Source organism: Hyaena hyaena, unplaced genomic scaffold (genome assembly GCF_003009895.1).
Source record: "Hyaena hyaena isolate Hyena2069 unplaced genomic scaffold, ASM300989v1 scaffold_318, whole genome shotgun sequence".
NCBI lineage: Eukaryota > Metazoa > Chordata > Mammalia > Carnivora > Hyaenidae > Hyaena > Hyaena hyaena.
In genome coordinates this window covers 371,522-391,833 of record NW_024080949.1, presented here as the reverse complement: position 1 = coordinate 391,833, position 20,312 = coordinate 371,522, and the positions used below count along the sequence as shown (strand labels likewise).

The 20,312-nt window shown below is 37.1% G+C and overlaps 1 protein-coding gene across 1 annotated transcript in view; it reads right to left on the bottom strand.

The window, feature by feature from the left end:
• LOC120242818 (dystrophin-like) overlaps window positions 1–19,696 on the bottom strand; it is a 145,171-nt gene extending 125,475 nt beyond the window's left edge. The window contains exons 1-2 of the mRNA XM_039248765.1: window positions 19,676–19,696; window positions 11,832–12,007 (exon numbers count right to left, since the gene is read on the bottom strand). Coding sequence (XP_039104696.1) covers window positions 11,832–12,007; window positions 19,676–19,696 — 197 coding nt within the window. The remainder of the gene's footprint in view (window positions 1–11,831; window positions 12,008–19,675) is intronic.
• Window positions 19,697–20,312: the final 616 nt, after the last annotated feature.

Genomic DNA, 20,312 nt, shown 5'->3' with positions numbered 1-20,312 from the left:
CATTTCTGATCTGTAATCAGGAAGATGGTAACTTTGAGCTTATTTTCTGTATGTTGCAATCAATATATTTTCCTGATATATCCCCAATATTTTGTTCATCAACTCTTCTGGTCTATGATAGTTAAGGCGGAATAGTCTGTGCCCCATGGAGACCACATATATCACCTCAGTTCATTAGTTACCACTCATACTCATCTGCCTCAGTGGCTTCCTGACACCTGAACTCCTTCTCCACAGTATCTCTTATTACTATGTACCCTGGAAACTGTTATGTTTACCAGCTAGTAAGTCAGTGAAGTAATAAAGGGATCTCACTGAGTTCATTGACTGGGAATTGCTACCACCTCTCCATTGAGGAAAAAAAGGCTTGGTGTCTTCAGCAACTCTGTCTTCCTCCTGATGTTCAGACTTACACATCCAAATACACATTCTCTGAACACCTCATTTTGGATGTTCCACAGGGTCCTCAAACCTATCGTATCCCAAGTTGAAGTCTGTATGTCTAATTTGTATCCCTTTTTCTATCTGGGTTCTTCCCCTTGTCTTTCCTATCCTAGCTAATGCATTCAATTCAGCCAGTCTCCCAAGCCAGAAAAGTGGATAAGAGGTAATCCTAGACCCCTCCCTTCATCACCCCCATCTCATCTAGTCAATTACCAAGTTATTTTATGTTCATCTACTGAGTATCTTAAATCTGTCACATCTTTATGGGTTTTATTCTGCTCAGACATTTATCATCCTTAATTTGAAAGACTACCAAATTACCTGAGTCACCCTGCTGCCAGCCTCACCCTCTTCATTTCAACCCTGAACTCAACTATCATAGGGACCTATGTGGTTCCAAATCTTAACTGTTTGAAACCTACCAAAGCCCTTCTATACCACTGCAGAAAAAAGGTTTGATATACAAAATCTTCTATGACTTGATCCATCTTGACTGCTCATATCACACCATACTTTGTTCTTTAGACAACAAGAGAGACCTTCTTATTAAATTTGATTAAGAATAGTGTAAAGGTAGTTTTGGGGGGAAATGTTAAAGTGGATGGATTAGGTAGGGCTGTTTACACATATTTGAATATTTTATTTTCTTTTAAAACATATTCATCTGGGGGCGCCTGGGTGGCTCAATCGGTTAAGCGTCCGACTTCGGCTCAGGTTATGATCTCACAGTTTGTGGGTTAGAGCCCCATGTCAGGCTCTGTGCTGACAGCTAGCTCAGAGCCTGGCGTCTGTTTTGGATTCTGTGTCTCCCTCTCTCTCTGGCCCTCCCCTGCTCACTCTGTCTCTCTCTCTCTCAGAAATAAACTAAAAAACATTTTAAAAAAAGAAAAAAAAAACATTCATCTGTAACTCAGCACTCATTTGGTATGAGGTCCAAGACTTTTCCTGAGGTCAGGATCAAATTCAGCAAGGAGCTCAAGTTCAGCACATTCTTTCTTGCATAAGACACTCCCACACATTTCATCATCTATGACTTTTAGTTTGGGTTTCTTCAAAGTAGAGTAAGATTTAGAGAGAGTAGAAAGTACAGATGTGGAATTCTTCCTGATTTTTGTGATTTCGGCCCTCAACATCCAATCTTAAATATTTTCCTAATCTATATCTAATCAAACAGCATTTTTTTCTGATCATCGTTATCAAGTCTTTCAAAGCATGTGACTTAGTTTTCATAGAAACCAAAATGCTTTCTGTTTACATTCCTATTTTATTAGTTTGCATATTATTTAATTAAATAAGAAAAAACTATAAAAACAAGAATAACTTGTATTAAACAGGTTGGGAACAACACACAGTTGTCTCTTGGAAATGCTGTTCTCAACTGGTGGGAGGCAGTTGCTTCCCAACTGGTTCCAAAAAGGCTACTTGAAAAACTTTCAAAAACATATATAGATTACTAATATCTAGCATTCACTTTGGGATAAAAATTGGGCAGGTGCTTTTATACAGAGAATGAAGAGCCCCGGAAGATTAGAAGAGTACATTTAAATTGAGATTGAAGACAGCTCATCTGTTCTAACCCACATGGAGTCCTTCAATGTAGCCCACTGTTTCTTGTTGCATTGATTTTACTCATGTTACTTTTCCTCTCTGGCACGTCCATCCATTCATTCTTCATTTGACTCCTGTGATCCCTCAAGGCCCACACCAGAGATCATCCTCCATCACAAATTCTAACTCCTACCTCCTAAGGCCCAAACAAGTTCATAGAAGGCCAGGAATAAAGCGCATCCACACATGCATCTATAGGCAGTGATATTGTCAGTACCAGCCAATACGACAGCATGTTTGGCTCTAGCTAGTCAGTTTCAGTAGAATTTGCCAAGTTGTAAAGAATAAAATATGACATAAAAAGATTAATTATGAAGCTAATTTTTCATAGTCTTTTGATGAAGAATTATGAATGTCCTTGAAAGCTTTTCAAGAGTCATCAGAGAACAGATGGGAAGAGACCAGATTTTCCATAGACACCTGTGGATAATAATATCTGTATGATCCTCTTGGATCAATCTAAAAAATAGCTTTTTGAAGATATGGATTGCAAGCAAAACACCTTGTGCTTATAGACTGGATGAAAACAAAATACCCAGTTTCAAGGCGAATATCTTCTTATTTCATCTAGAATTTATTAGTTGTGATACAGCAAAAGTGAGGTAAACAAATGTACAAAATTTGTGAATCAAAGACCTTCTTTTTGATATAAATAGCTTTGGAAGTTAAAGTCATTTGTCTCTTAAGAGGATTAAATTCTGGAGAATACCTAAAATATGAAGTATTATCCCAACTTCTTTAAGATTAGAATTGATCAAGTCCAATTTCCAGAACTAAAGATGACCCACAGAAATGTGTTAATATTATAAGAACATTTAAAAAATGATTCTGGCTCTGTACATCTAGTTTTAACCTATGTAATAATGGCAAGTGTAGAGGTTTATAATTCGAGTTTAATTTGACTGTGAATAAAGAAATCTTATAGTTTAAACTGAGAAAATGTTTTTTGGTTATCATCAATGTACTAGATATTCTGCTAAGTACTGTGGGATCCAGAGATGAGAATAAGTTATTGTCCTGCCCTCATGAGGCTTTCAATCCTGCCAAGTAAGATAAAACACATGTGGGTATGTTACATGATAGATACATAAAATCTAATGTGTTATAAAAAGGAGCAAGAAGAACCTAAGAGAACAGACTGCATCTGCTTGAGAACAGGAGGTAATACTCCTTGAGGAAATTGCACTTACACTGGGTTTTGGAGGATGAGTAAGATTTTGAGAGAAAATGATGAGAACGGCAATTCAAACTCAAAAAGTAAACGGTTTTTGCAAAAGCCGAAGGACAGAAAACTTCAGGTTATTTTATGCATGAGCCACAAGCTGAAATAATGAGTATGATGGTTGCAAAGATAGGTCAGCACAGATTCTATGTCCTATTCCTTTGCTACAAAGCATGGGCAGTTAAGTGAATGGGCTTGCTAACTAAGGGGTTGACCAGCAAAAACTGGAAGTATATCCTAGAGAATACTAAAGTCAAAGCTAAGATAAGTAACACAAAATTGGATTTAGAGTAAGGGGGATGCTGGAGTCAGACTTTTGGGGTTTACATCCTGGTTCAAGTACTTGCTAGTTCTGTGATCTTCGGCCAAGAAGGAGAGCAATCCGTGCCCTTCTGGAAAGATGGATATAAGAGTTGTTAACGAAGATTATATGAGCTATGTAAAACACCGGTAACCACATGTGGCAATATTAAGTACTCTCATCACTGCCACAATTATACAAGCATCTCTATGAAGTATTATAAAGTCAAACCTCTATGGGAAAGCAGTTAATATAAATGACTGAGGTGGGACAGGCGTGGCAAACTGAAGAGTAGTCTTGTTTACCCAAACAAGTGCTTCTCAAACTTTAATTTGCATGTCAGTCACCTGGGAATCTTATTAAAATGCTGACCGTGATTTATTAGACCCTGCATTTCGGAGCAACTCCCAGGTGATGTCTGTTTGTCTGTCCACATTTTGTAAAAATTTTCTTGAATAGTTTACTGTTAAGTTGGTTTCCATATAACACCCAGTGCTCATCCCCACAAGTGCCCTCCTCCATGCCCCTCCCCCATCCCCTCCCCCGCCATCTGCCCTCAGTTTGTTCTAGGCTTTCAAGAGTCGCTAGTCCACATTTTGAGTAGCGAGTCTGAAACAGCTCTTACTCAGATGTAGTGGATAGTGCCTTGAGACAATGTGGGGACGAGTGCCTAATAGCCAGATCTAACTTTTCAAGAGGAGACAGGAATCTTTGTTTTCTAGAAAACATGAAGCCTCTCAATGTTTAAATGTTGGCAATTATTTCAAAAACAATGCCTATGTAAAAACATTGCATACTTCCTAAGCTGGATTCCGCCTGTGGGCACTCAGTCTGCAAACTCCCAGCTGACTCAACAGTGAGCCAGGATCAAAATTGGTGGTGAGAAACCGGGGAAGTTCAAGAACAGAGCGAGTAGACTGGTATTAGGGCTGAAAAGATCCTGGGGGCAGAGTGTGAATTTGTGAGAAGGTTTTCAGCACTGCTTTCACATGCGTATGCTGGGTCCACTGAAAAAGTAACATGGACTGTAAATAGGTTTCTGAATCATTAAAATTTTACGTTTTTGTTTTGTAGGACATAAGGTACTATACCGAAGGCTTTTTTTGGTTAGGGGAGCCTGCATTCGTCAGGAGACAAAATTCAAGACGACGGAAGAGAAATCGGTTGTCTCACAAACAGTGCATAGAGTAATATGAATTGCTAATGGAGATTTTCAAGAAGAGGTCCTACTAGGCCTACTTTAATGAATTAGATAAGGCTCATTTCTAATTAACAGCATCGATTTGCATGCAAACAATGAACTAAGGTCTTTAAAAAACAATTTCTTCCCTTAAGTACATTTAGGAATGCCTCCCATTAGCTCATTTACACCATTAATTTGCTTGGCAAACTAGCGTAGATTATATGCAGGTAAGCTTTGGTTCAAAAAATCAGAAGTAGAAGCATTGAAATGAATAAGAAGTTACAGATGCTACATGATAAAAAGGGTCCTTTTGCACAATAAGGGCTTTTAAATACACCTAACCTTATTCTGAACTTTAATGCATAACTGAAAGGGATTTTTGTGTCCTTATGAAAGCGATGTGGAAACATTTCCCCCAGGAATGCTTGCCAGAAAACTGCCAGTGTTTCTTTCAGAAAGGGTTACGGACCACATTTCGGTTTCTATATATGGTTCCCCACGAAAAGAAACCAGAGGCCCTTGAAGAAATGGCTGATTCCAAACCAGGGCCAGGGAACATACAAGGTGAGCATGGAAACATTTAAGCCAGAAGCTTGGACAAGCTCCCCCTGGTCAGATTTAATAAAGGTGAGAATATCAACAAGGAGAATAACTGTAATTCACTGTAACACATTGAATAACTAAGAATCCATAAATTCATACTGACATCAAGGAGAAAAATGAAAGCTTTTCTTTTTAAATAGAAGAAATCAGTTGGTAGGATCATGTCAGAATTCAGAAAAATCACCATTCCGCAACCCTAACGTAGCGAGTTAGGGAAGGATCATCAAAGGATATTGAAGTCATTAGATGACTTACTAATTTAAAAAAAAATGATACTTTACAATTCAGGATCTGACGGTCACCACCTGAACCAAGTGGTCCAACTTAGCAGCATTTATAAGTGGGACTACTTTATCCTATGACCTCCCGAGGGGAATCTGAAGTACACTCCCTCTTTTACGAAGTATTCTTATGAAGTATTCTTGCCAGAAACATTTGACTTGCATCTTCTCAAGTCTCATCTAGACTCAACTTCCAGTTTACAAGAAATACAGAAAATAGAAAACAAGTTAAATGACATAATGAAGGGGAAAAATCAGATAAATGCAGAAACGTGAGGGTTTTTTTTTTTTTTTTTTTTTTTTTTGAGGATATTGTATGAGACTCTTCCAAATATGTTAGTATCGGTAAAAAGAAAAAGAAAGTGGGAGAGCTATTTTCCACTAACAGAGACTAAAGATGTAAGGCCACAAGTCTGAACGTCTAAAACAAACTGACTCCATGACAGGCTTTAAGTTTCCCCTCTAAACGAGAAGGCCTGAGTTTCGGCTTCCCCGAAACTATCAGGCAGTTACACATTGCCCAAGGCAGGAGTAACCACCCTTGCAACACCCAATCAGGAAAGGCCAGCGACCACCCTCCACATTGTTAAGGGAGAGGCCTGGAGATCTGGAGATAGAAACTATAGATAGGACCCTGTTACCTAATGTTAAAGTTAACCTGTTAGTCTCCGAACAAGACCCTAGGTTCGTTCTGTGATTGGTTGAATTTAAAGGTACTCCAAATGTTGTAATTGGATCCCGCCAAAAGTAACGAATACTCTAGACAATGTGTATGGTCAAACCCGCTGTCAATGATGTTGAATAATTATGATGGGATCACTGTTCCCGGGTCACAACTTCTGTAACTTCCCCCATCTCAAACCCCATAAAAACCCTACTCTGCCCTTGTTCGGGGCTCTCAGCATGCATCCATTGCGTTGGTGAGGTCTGGGAGCCCGAGCTTACGCCCGTGATAAAGCCCTTTGCCTTTGCATACGTGACTCGGACTCCTAGGTGGTCTTGGGATTTTGGAGAGATCGCGATCTGGGCATAACAAAAGAAACCTAATAAATGAAAGGGATCATAATATGCCACTTTGGTGCAAGGATTATTTTGAGCTGAAGGCAACTAAGAAATGGCAGACAGGAAATTCTCTCCACCCTGTGTATTTCTGCCTGAAGGCAGGGCATACACTTCCCTTGGTGAACATAGTCTCCCTCCCTTTTCTGGACCAGGAAGAGCAGATGACTTTTTATCACTGGAGACAGCAGCACCGACTTGAATCTACTTATTATTGAAACATCCTTATCTTCCATTAGTTTCCTCATACATTTGTCTTCCTGCAATCTATCACCCCTAGAAGCCCAAACCCCTTTCCTTCGCCTGGCCACCTCCTTACAATTTGACCACTCTTTGTTAAAAACGTATAGAACTATTAGGTCCACTACTTCTTTGGCATTTTCACTTCTTTTCTATGAAGTTTTCATGTCACATTAAAATCCTAACATCAAATAAAATTTGTATGCCTTTTTTCCTATTAACGTATCTTTTGTGAATTTAACTTGCAGTTTCCAGACACTGAAGCTAAGAGGGTATAGGGGAAAAAAAAATTCCATCCCCTACAAAACCAAATGCAATACATAAAACATGATGAGACAATGGTATGAAAAAACTCAAAGAATAATAGGAAAGCCATTTTTGAACCAGTGGGTCAATTTGGTTATGGGCAAGATAAAATGGTATTTTTAATTTTCTTGAGCATGATAAAAAAGCCTGGCTAGATATGGCATATCGTTATTCTAAGGAAATGCATCGTGAAGAATTTTGGGGTCCAGTATAAGGAGGTTTATAACTTACTTGCAAATGTTAAAACAGCAAAAAAAAATAATGTGTGTGTGTGTGTGTGTGTGTGTGTGTGTGTGTGTGATATTCCCTATATTAAATAAAGGCACATATAGGGGAGGTAGGGAGACTGAGAGAAAAAGTGTATATGGCAAGATGTTAGCTGCTGAATCTAGGGACTTAGGAGAAGGAGGGGAGGGAACATGGGTGTTCCTTATGCTACTTTTTTCTGTTTTTCTATACGCTTGTAATTTTTATTAAAAAGTTGGGAAAAGAAAAAATTTTAGGCAATGTATTCAATCCGGTGATATTTAAATTAAACTGATTCATCACTCAATATTTGTTAGTACAATAATTGCCTTATCTCTACAATGGTGGAGACAATACCATATTTGACTAAAGGGAAAAGAGAGAGAAATTCTTAGGATCACTTTTATTGCTATGGATTATGATTCAGAAATTCCTCCATTTAGAAATTCTATTTCCCATCACCTTGCAGCCCTCTTCCATTCCATCTTTTATCAACTGGTATTATTCTAAGTAAAATGGATTTCCCTATGTTTTCAGCTATCTGCTGTTTAAAAGCCTGCTTACCCACATTCCCTTGACTGGCACATCTCCTGGAATACTCCAGAAAAAAAAGAAGTGTATGAAGATAGTGACTCCATCATCAGAAGGACTGAAACCACAGTACAGGATAATGAGGTCTGGGCAGATAAACATCTGGCCAAAAATAGATAAGATCCTTTTTTGTTTATGCCATGGACCCTTCTGGCAATCTGGTGAGGCCTGGTAGTCTCAAAATAATGTCTGAAGTCCAGAATATAACATACCCAGAACTCTGAAGAAAGTCAATGGTACTGAAAAATAGCTATAAAACTATTAGAAAAAATGTGATACAGCCATACATGTGCTTGTTTATTATTAACACATTCATAAGATCTTGTGGAAGATCTGATGGCTAGTGTAGCTATGAAGAGCGATAACCATGAACAATACTTTGAGATATCTGTAATGGCGCTGAAATATTAAAAAACGCCTGTGATTTCACAGGTACTGCTAGTATTACTCTGGTTTGTTGCCTTTATTCAAAATGGAAGGGAATGCTCAATTTCCATGACATGTGAGTAAAAACAAAGAGGTATATTTTCCCCATTCAAGCTCATGGCACCCCTTGAATTCTACCCATGTACCTGGGATTAAGAATCTTCATATATAGGTTTGCTTTGTTATACCCTATAAGTTATTTTATGGCTGATAAATCTTCATTTGCATCTTCTTCATTTACAAAGACCACTTTGGTGGCTAACTCATCATTAAACTCATTTTATTCTCATGCTTAAACCTATAGATGTTATCCAGTTCCTCTGCTACATAATTGAGGCAACAGTGAATTTTGTATCTTAAATAGTATACTTAATTGACTGCATTTTATACTTCATTTAATTCCAATACACACTAACTTCAATGGCTGTCCACTGCTATTTGAATCTGTTCTGGGAATTTTCTGCTAATATTTCTGATAGCTCACATTTTCAAGAGAAAGGTTTAAAATTATGAAGCTGTAAAGGTCCAGACAGTTTTTGCAGACTTTTTTTGTTTTTGCTTAAATTGTACACTTTCTTTCATATATGTACCTCAACTAGGAATCATGAAATATGTCAAACAGCTGCATTTAAAAGTCCATTGCAAACTAAGAATAACATTGTCAACTTCAATAGTCATCTTATTTTTCACCTGTGCAATACATAACCTCTATTTCCTGCTAGCTTCTGCTTGGGCTCTACTGAAAGCATGCCACTGATTAATAATAGCTTCATGAGTATGGCTCTCCCACAGTTGTTACATTAACATATTCTTTATAATTTTTTTAACTTTTACTTTATTTGCTACTGGGTGCTTGGAAATAGTTGTCAGTGTACTGGTAGAAAGGGGACTTCTGTATTATTACTTCTTTGCATTTCATAAAATTTAAACAATACAAAAATCCTGAGGAGGTATGCCACAAAACTGATCTCAGTGGAAATTTAAATATGCTAACACTTATTTTTTAAAGGTAGTGTGAAGTAGACGACTTTAAAAGTTGAGTTTAAAGAAAAGCTCAAGGAAGCTGATCTGGACTTTTTAAAGCACAAAAGTGCAATATTTAATGTAGGTCAAAATGGTTAAATGGGAGAAATATTTCTAACCAATTACAGCCAAATCCCTAGCCATAATTAACCTACAATTTGTGTAATAACTCACCACAGAGTCAGCATATACTACTCTTATAAACTTAGAAGGATCTACAGTTTTAGAGCTTATTTGGTGAAACAGGCATATTGCCCTATCTTTATTTATAAGTTCTGATTTTCATTTAGAAGTCAATAACAGATCACTTTTTCAAATGAACTTTTAAAAAACCCGTTATCAGAGAAATTTTAACTTATTTTAATGATATATGAGTTAGGTATTTCAAAATGAGAAATAATATTTTAAATATAATTAAAAAATAATCTCCCAACCCATTTAATCTGTATGAATTCAAGTTATTAATTTTTAGAGCACGCTATTCAATTTTTCTTAATCTCATTTGTTAACGTCTTATTTAGACTGGATTGACTTTAGTTCAAAAATGATATCATACAGGTTTAAAGCTCCTTCTCCAGTAAATGTATCACTTGCTTAAGTAATGGTAGAGTAGTGTGTGTAACAGAGAGATTTCAATGTGGGGAAAAAAGCCTATGATTTTCCCAAGGAAGCAGTTCAATCCCAAAGCTTAGACCTTTATTTTATGTCGTCTATATAAAAATTATAATATTTTCTAAACCAAGATATAAAATAAAAATGTTTTTAGATGGTGCTATTCTTTTTAAACTTTATCAAGATTTGTGTGTGTGTGTGTGTGTGTGTGTGTGTGTGTGTGTGTGTGTGTTAGGTCAACTACTGCATCCTTTGTGCAGAGGAATATGAATTCTATCTACTTCCTGAATAATGCAACAGGAGCAAAGGCTCCAAGAAGAGGTGGGCAAAGACAATGGACCTAATTCTGAAACCTTTCTAACACATCCTCCCCAAAGACGTTCGTCAAAGTGTTGTTCTAGCTTTCTGAATATTAAAATCCACCTATTATATAGATGATAGGTAGGAAGCAAGAGCTTGGCAATAGAACTGAGTTTTCATTGTTCATAACAATACTCTCATTTGGTAAATAAAGGCCAAGTCCTCCCTTATGAAACAGGCAACATTAGCATCAACAACTGGAGCATAATGCAAAATCGCATTTATAAAAATATCTATGCCTTCCAAGTGTGGCAGCATACATTTGGCTTTTTCTGTGCTTTCAGGACCTTCCAAGAGAAAATTAAAAAATGACCGAATTCAACAATAACCTTTCCGAGGTCCCCCCCGGCTCGCCCCCCGCCTTTGGGCTTGACCATGGTCGGCCCAAGTCTCCAAGCATGTACCAACAAATATAGTGGAACTAAAAAGTAAATATCACTATCTTGGTTTTTAGCATCATAGTCATTTTTGTAGCTGCTAAAAAATCTAGCCAAAGAGTAGTCTTTCCTACAAAATGGTCATTTATAATTTCCTTTTGTCATCTTTAAAATAAATGAGACTCAGCTTGTTAGGATTGGAATATATCACGGGAGCCTAGGTGGCTCAATCGGTTAAGTATCCTACTCCTGATTTCGGCTCAAGTCAGGGTTCCATGGTTCATGGTTCTAGCCGTGGGCTCCATGGTGACAGTACAGATCCTGCTTGTGATTTTCTTTCTTCCTTCCTCTCTGCCCCTCATCTACTTGCGTTCTTCCTCTCTCTCTCAAAAATACATCAATAAATAAAAATTAAGAAAAGACTGGAATATTCTGAAGCTATTCATATTTGAACATCCATGGGTGATATTTATTTACTTATTTTTAATTATTTGCTTATGTTTGAGAAAGAGGGAGGCACAGACGGTGGAAGAGCAGAGAAGAAGGGAGACACAGAATCCAAAGCAGGTTCCAGGTTCTGAGTTGTCAGCACAGAGGTCAATGTGGGGCTTGAACTCACAGACTGCGAGATCACGACCTGAGCATGTTGGAAGCTTAACCAACCGAGCCACCCAGGCACCCCAGCCATGAGTGATATTCAAAATGAACTTGAAAGTTTAAAATAGCAGGAAGGTACTGCCTATTTCACTAGCAACAGCTACATGTTTCAGTATAGGAGGAAAAGAAACAAACAAACAAAAATCATTATTGCTACTGATTAACTGTGGAGGGGCTTCTTAACCTCGGAGCCTCCCACCCTGGTTACAAACTTTCACAAAATCTTTTTTAGAGGACAGCTTAAATAGCTCTGGTAAAATTTTAGAATTCCTATTTTTATCTGTCGTCCTACCTCTTTTTTCTTTCTGCCAGCTGTTTGCAGACCTCCTGCCACCGCAGATTCAGACTTCCCAGTTTTTCTTGTAGAATACTGGCATCTGTTTTTGAGGACTGTTGAATTATATCTTCCCCAGTTGCATTCAATATCCTGACAACAGTTTGCCGCTGTCCAATGCCATCCTGGAGTTCCTGTAAGATACCAAAAAGGCAAAACAAAAATGAAGCCCTACATCCTTTTATTTGAGAAAAGATTTAACAATGTGCTACCACATGAAGTTCTACCAGGAGAGAAAGAAAGAAAAAAGCTCCATGTGAAAGTTTCTCTGTGAAACTGACATGCCTATATCCAAAGGCTACAAGACAGAAAGACATCTTTTATGTGTTAGTAAAAAAGCACCCTCTCAGTTCAGCTCCGGTTTTTCTATTTGTAAAGCTTGTCAGCTAGACGATGTTATAATGTCCTACAAATCAATTAGTTGGAAACCTTCTCAAGAGCAAATTCGATTTCTTGTCCCCACAAGGATGTTCCATGTTTAATAGTCTATGAAGTGTTTTAAAATTTCAACACGAAAAAAAGTATTTGGATTTCTTAATGACTGTCGATGGGAGAGGTGAAAAAGAACACAAGTAGTTTATGCACAGTGTTTTTAGCAAAACCCCAAACCTCTGGAGATATTTAAACACAAATTCATTGCTACATTCGAAGGACATTTATTTCAAATTCTGTTTCCATCAAGGTATTTTGCTTTATAAAACCACATAAAACTGAGAATTAATTGCTTCCAGGGACAGCCTATCAAAAAATCCCTAAGGTACAGTGATAAATTTAAAAATAATCTATAGCCACCAGAACATTTTTATGAGTCATTGATGGTGTCAAGCTTAAATATCTTCTACTTTTTATCGTGAATGAAATTTTAAGAGTAACAGCAAAGGAATGTCATTAAAAAGAGACTAGTACAACCAGATATACGTAAAAACAAAGATGCTTTTTATCATTACATAACAATGGCACTGTTACCTTTAAAAAAAAAAAAAAAAGATCATCCAGAATGTTTGAGGCAATTAAAATGACCTATTACTAAATCTAAAGGTTAGAAAATGAAACAGTCTGAGATTTTGAGATCTCTACCATGTTTACATCGAAAGAACTCACAAATCCTTACGTACTAATAGGATGAAGTCAGTATGCAGAATATGTTCCTGAAAGATGTGATCCTCATTATCTAATAATACTCTTATATTTGGTCTTTTGAACCAACACCAAGGACATAGTAAACCTGAGTCCACACTTGCAGAATAAATGAATCAATGTGTGTCTTCTGAGACTGGGTCAAATCTTCCTAAGCGTTATTCCACATACACAAAAAATGTTTGTTTGTTTGATTTTACTTTTGTGTAATATTATTTTGAATACTAGAATTTCTGGTAGTATAACTTGAGCAGTTAAAAGACTCAATAAATCAGCCAAAATGATATTAAGGCCATTATTCCAGGGATATGGTATCTCAACTGAATAGAAAGAAAACAGTACAGTTATGGAACTATTCATACTCTTTCCTCACCATACTCTCTTTTCAAAATTTTTTAAACATCTCTTTATTTTATAAAGAGTGAGAGAAAGACCGAGTGTTAACATGGGAGGGGCAGAGAGAGTGGGAGACACAGAATCTGCAGCAGGTTCCGGGCCCTGAACTGTCGGCACAGAGCCGGATGTGGGGCTCAAACTCACGAACCATGAGACCACGACTTGAGCCAAAGTCAGATGCTTAACCCACTGAGCCACCCAGGCACCTCCATACTCTCTTAAATGTACATGAGATATCCTCTAGTAAACATGTGATATTTGCTTGCAACTAGTTGCTTTTGCACCATTGCTTACATCTACTCTTCACTACCCATCCACATCAGTGTTGCACATGACACTCACTGTTACTTGCTTAGTAACAGACACACTCATTCATAACAAACTATGTCTATATTCTTATTATACCACACATTCACGGAGGTCAGAGGGTGTGTCCTATTCACGATTGTGTCCCTAATGCTTAGTACAATAGCTGGCACATGGGAGGTTTCAGGGGGTATTTGTTGAGTGAATGCATGCATCTGTAAATAAAGGAAGTGGGGGATGAAGGGAGGAAGGGATATGTTCAGTTTCATCATGGCCATAGTATCATTAGTAATAATACAATAGTTGGGCCACCTGGAGATTCAAGGACATTAGTAAAATTTTCTAGGTTTTGCTCGGTATTTAATCTAGCTGAAGAGGGTAGACACGGCTGTGAAGGATAATTTGTTGAATGACCTACAATAGAGAAAGCAAGAAGCTCATAAGTGATGCACCAGAAGAGAGAAGATCTCTGTGGAAGGACAAAGAGGAGATTCCTCTGGGGGACTGTGAAATGTAAAGAATGGGTCGATCTGAGAAACATGGAGGGTCAGGGGCACAAGGGGATAGCACCAGGCAAGGCCTATGATGTGCAGTCTCCATGATCTGATCAGGACTACCTACCTCGGCTCAGCATCACTGTATGAGAGTAGGAGTTCAGGGAGAGGGGCAGCCCTGCACTTTTCTTGGGCCTAGGCAGAGGGGACTTGGCTCTTCCTTAAGAAGTTTGCAATTTTTTGAATGGCAACAGAAAGTATCTTGGGTTTTAAGTACAGAAGTGTCCGAGCTAGAGCTGTGTTTCTGGGTAATTCTGAGGCAGAGTTGAGGCCAATGTTAAGACAGGGATGCAGGTAAAACACTAAGACAGGATTCTGGGACTGGTAGTTGGGTAAAACTAGACTTTGGATAATGCATTAGAAGGGAAAGGATAAAGCTAATCCACTGTAAAGGCAGGATCTACAGGGTTTGGGAGCTGGATGGATCAGGCAATCACATACAACTACTGAAATGGGAACTTGTTTGCCTAAAAGACAGAAATCAGGGAAGCAGAGGAGAAAGATTAAGACTCTAATTTGTATCTTCAATGGTGTCCAATGACCATACATATTAGTAACACTTTCACAAAATGCATGGAGTACCTGTTAGGTGTTTGCCAGAGCACTGCGTCTCAGATTTTCAAGTGCACGAGAATCTCCTAGAGAATTTATTAAGCTGCTGATTCTGGTTCAGAGGGTCCATGGAGGGCCCCGAATCCTCTACTTCTGACAAGTTTCATGGGAATGTCAATACTCCTGGTCCGGGAATGCCCATCAAGTAGTACGATGATACACAAAATGCCTTCTGAATCTTGGTTAAGTAATCAAAGAATTCCTGTTGGTGGCTTAGAATGTTATGAGCTAAAGCTGCTTCAGAATTTTTTTTTTTTAATCTCAGCCGTCTTGCTTTGCATTTTTGATCTTGGCCCTTCTACTCCATGGCTGATGGCTACAGTGAATTTTACAACCCAATTGTAGAATCAACAAGGGTTTTACCGTTTCTATTTCCCAGATAAGAGATAGAATTGAATAGCTAAGAATAAAGCAATAATTTAAAATTGTTAGATCTAAATCTCATTTATATAGTGTCCCAAATCAGGGCCTTCAGGTTTTTTAATTTTGTGAAAGAAGAGCTCATTAAATAGTCTATTGCATTTGTGTGAGAAGATTTTGTAATCAGGAAAGGTATTTACAGTGTCTGATCTGCTTGAGGACAGTTTTCAGTAATAAAGCATAAGACAGTGAAATAATGGATGGAAACAGGAAGTAAAGATTTGTACATGGTGTTTTACAGTTAGCCTCTGAGCCCGAAGAAGATAAAATTTGATTTAACAAATTAAATGTAAAACCTCAATCGACTTTATTCACTTAGGGGAAAAACAAATTAATTTTAATTCTATAGCTTCTAAATATTTTAAGCACTAAATTATTCACTACCAGTGAAATTTCCAAGCTTTGATATCATACTAATGTTCTGTTGTCACAGGCATTCTTATCTATTTCCCTAGCAATTAACATCTAGTTTTAGTTTGAGACAGAAAGAAAATCATAATTAAATCTATTGGATTATTCATCACAGTTAGAAAGCTTATTGTGTTTTGATTCTGATATGAAAGCATCATTCTTAATAAGGATTCCATATCAGACTTCCTGAGGGAGATTTTTCAAAATATAAAGCCCAGAATTCCACCGTAAGCTGACTCAATCAGAATCTCTGGTGGTAAGGGGACAAAGGAGAACAAAATAGATTCACTATTAAAAAGACAGTAGGCAAGAGACACGTCGAAGGGGCAAGTGAGCAGGCGAGACATGTTTTAGAGTTACTGCCATTATCCTCAACTTCCTGTATGCTTTTTAAATTGAGAAATGTTTCTAAATTATAGAAAATGACACATACACTTAAGGCCTTCAAGTTTGGTCAAATAGAGGGAAAGGAAGAGAAATTATAGATAAGGAAAGAACTGCTACATTTTTATAGGAGAAAGAATGAGGCAGAAGAAGCCAGTACATTTTATACAAAACACTGCATAAATTAAAAAAAAAAAAAGTATGCTTGCCAAACTGTTCAAAACTGTATGAAAGCACAACAAACGAAACATAAAATATGGCCAATAAAGAAAAAGAATAAGCTATGGAGCAGTTACGGGAAATCATACAATGACAAATTGGACAAGCTACGTAGGAGATAAAGAACTGGCAAAATACCACAAACTTGGCAGAAGAGGAAAATAGAAGAGATAAAAAAAAACTGATTGGGAAAAAAGATCAAGACTGAGGGAAACAGAAGAAAGAAAAACAAATTTTCATTGAACAAGTTGATGTGTCAAGAATGCAATCCTGTGATTTAACTGTAATTTTGTTCAAGATTTCCTTTGAGACAGATTAATCACAGATTCTATTCATTCACTGGTCAAGGGAAAATATGTAATTATGATCACCTGGGAAATGGCTGGACACAATTTTACTGCACAATTTCATAAAAATATGATGCTTTATCTTTTACCTACTGTTTTACTCTCTCTGTCCTGCTTAAGATCATTCCCACTATTTCTCTTTGTCAGTTCATAGAATTCAAGCAAGAGTCTGAAAAATAGTTTCATGTCCTTTTCTCAGAGATAAATTAAATGAGTTTGCCTCTCATGTTAATTCTTAGAGTATACAGTCACCAATGCCTTTAGGGGTTTTAATATGCTTCAGACAATATCTTTCAACTTGTATCAGATGATGAATTTTTGTTAAGAAAGCAATATAAATGGGCAAATACCCAAAACACATGGGAGATTCAGCAATACATTCAACCTACCCCTTCATGGACTGGTGACTCCACCCTGGCAAAGACCTGATGCCCCTGTGAGAAGATCTCATGATGACAGTGATAAGGACTAAAAAAATAGCTGGAATCTGGGAAATGCAGGATTTAAAAAAGGGAGAGAAAGGCAAGAGTAGAGAAATGGTAGCTATTAAAGAGGAGTGAAAAAAACAGAAGGGTGGCCTAGAAGAAATGGCAATTTTGAAATAAAGAATGAAAGTTGTAGGAGGCAAGAAGGAAGGTCAAGTCTGGGTACCTAGAATGAGGATCTCAAGAATGAGGCCTACGTAACTGACTACAAGATAGAGTCTGAACACTAGCTGACTGAAGCCTAAAGGGCCCCTGCTCCCTCTTTCCCCCTCTGCTTCTGGCTATTTTCCACTTTCAGCCTTGGCTCCAACTCCCTGTAAAACTGAATGGCTTTCTACTTACTAGATGGTCCCAAGTTTTGCAGGTCAAAGTCATTATTCATCTCTAATGCTCAGATGAAATGTTTCCTCTTCTGCTGGACCCTAGAGAGAGCTAAGTGCCTCTCCACTGTGTATTTATTAAATATTTCTATTTAGTATCATTCATTGGTAGCAATTATGTCTCTATTAGACTTTATAGCTGAGGATTAAATAATATTGAAATGATGTTTTCTTCTTTTGACCATAAAATATGAATCCAAGGTTCAGCTGTATCTCAGATTCAACTTTTATCTAAGGACCTACAGGTCTTTTATTACTAACTTGCAAGGTAAGTCAAATCAAAGATTTGATGATCGACCAAATGATCAAAAAATGATTGACCAAACACAAAATGCACCTTTTTATCCTGTTCTTTCTCCTGGTCTAATTTTATTTTGTATTTCAGTAAACATCTATTGTGTCTGACTAATAATGATGCTAGAACCATCTGCATGTTTTTGTTTGTTGCAGGAATTGGAGGCAGGAAGGGGATGGTTGTTAAATTTTATCTAATATCCTCTTTTTTTCTGGGTGGTATGATAGTAGATATGCTTGTTGGTACAGGTACACTTCCCTAACTGCTCCTGATAATGGTGGCTATAAAAGAATAATGAGAATTCCTTTTAAAACTAGAATTAGACTGTTCCTTTTCCAAAGCAAATGTCCTGCCAATGAACTAGAGGAAAATTATGTACAGTAGTGATTTATTTTAATGGGACATTTACCTACTATCAAGTTACAATGAAATTTCCTTTGTAAGTGTTTATCTCATCTACATCAGTGATATATACAGTCATTATTATCACTGCTATTAATGTGGATACCAAATGGATTCATCCACGTGCTTTAAGTACTACATGCTCTGAAAGGTTATGTCAGGCTTTCTGTTTTCTTTCTTTCTTTCCCAAGAAATAATGGCCTGGGCAGAAAAATTCCCAGAACATACATTCCTTAATTTCAAACAGAGGTTACATAGAAAAAAAAAAGTGTATATGTTAAATCTCTGCCTAAGTGGCTCTGGTAATGAAGACGGAAAGTGGGTGGGGCATGCATACATTCTACTCTCTGGAGGCATTTGCATTAGTGATCCTTGTTTTAAAGAAAACTGTTGTTATAAAGTATACAACTTGGCAAAGTTAATAGGCTTTGCTTTATGAAAAATCAATGACAGGCCTCTCTCGGTTCACAGATTTATTCAAACCTTCTTGGCTTTTAAATCATTCCTTAGAACTTCAGGAAAACTAGATGGGAATATTTAAGAGTTGTTCTTTGTCTCTATTTAGATAGGTTTGTTTTGAAAACAAATATACCTTTCTCTGATCAAAAGGAGGTTCTTCTCTATGACCATGCCTGCTCCCTTTTTTAAAAAAACTGAAGGAAAATTAACATACAGTGTTATATTAGGTTCAGGTGTATAATACAAGGGTTCGACAATCCTATATATTACGTAATGCCCATCACGATTAAGTATACTATTAATCTCCATTATCTATTTTACTCACTTCCACCACTCACTTCCCTTCCAAGTATCTATCCATAAAGGAATGGATAAAGAAGATGTGGTACATATATGCAATGGAATATTACTCAGCCATAAAAAATGAAATATTGCCATTTGTAACAACATAGATGTACCTATAGGGTATTATGCTAAGTTAAATCAGTCAGAGAGAAACAAATGTCATATGATTTCATATATATGTGGGATTTAAGAAAAGAACAAAGAAAAAAGATTAAAAAAACAGACTCTTAAATTCAGAGAACATGCTTGCTCTCTTAATAAGAGATCCTGGTAGCAGAACATATGACTTCAGCCATAAATTTCTTTCTAAGTAATTATTACGGTGGTTATAAAAACACGTGAGATATTTCATCATGAAACATATTTCATGTGAGCAGAAAATGCTTGTTCTAAGGCAGGATAACTTGAAAGGAGACACAGGCCATTTTAAAATTCCTTCTTTCTAGAGGTGTTATCAGTTTGGAGCCACCCAAATATTTATTTAAAAGACATTTGGTGGAATAAAAAGTGTAGTGAGTGTAAGAAAAAAGCAACATAACTATTTTTTTAAAAAGCAAGATGATGTGTAAATAGAATTAAGAACTGAAAATACTTGATTAAAGTCAAATCTTATTCGCTTTGAAAAGTTGTAGTTTCCTATTGGCACTTACCATAGTTAAGGTACGAGACATGGTAGTAGTGTGGATTGGGAGGTAGCACTAGACATATGGAGACATGGTTGGAAACAAGTGATATTTGGGAAGTAAATCGGATTTAGCTATTCACTAAGGATGTGAGGGAAGGGAAGGATAGCAACTAAGCAGTTGAGAATACTGGACTAAACCTGAGAAGGAAAATTAGTTTTGAAAACATAACTGAGATCAATATCGGATGAGCTAAGTCTAAGATTTGTCATGCGGGTTTGGCTCCGAATGTGGCTAAATTCTCCATTTTCATGGAAAACAGTAAGGGTAACTTCAAAGTCAGAATTTGTGATTCAAACACATTTTGGGACTTCCTGAATATGTGCCTAACAACTGCTACAGAGGAAAGTGAGAGGAATAATATTGTCATTATTGGCCCTTGCTATATCTGGAAACTGCTCCATTTTATTTTCATTTGCCAACAAAGAGATCCATCAGTCTATCTCATGATTCACATAATGTACAAAACTCAGATTCCCTATAACCTTTGGAAAAAAATAAGACTACTGCTCTCAGGAAGTTGCTTTTATCTACACATCCTAAGTTCTACCCATCCACTGCTAAAAATCAATGGGCAAAGATGATTTGAAAATATATCCATGTT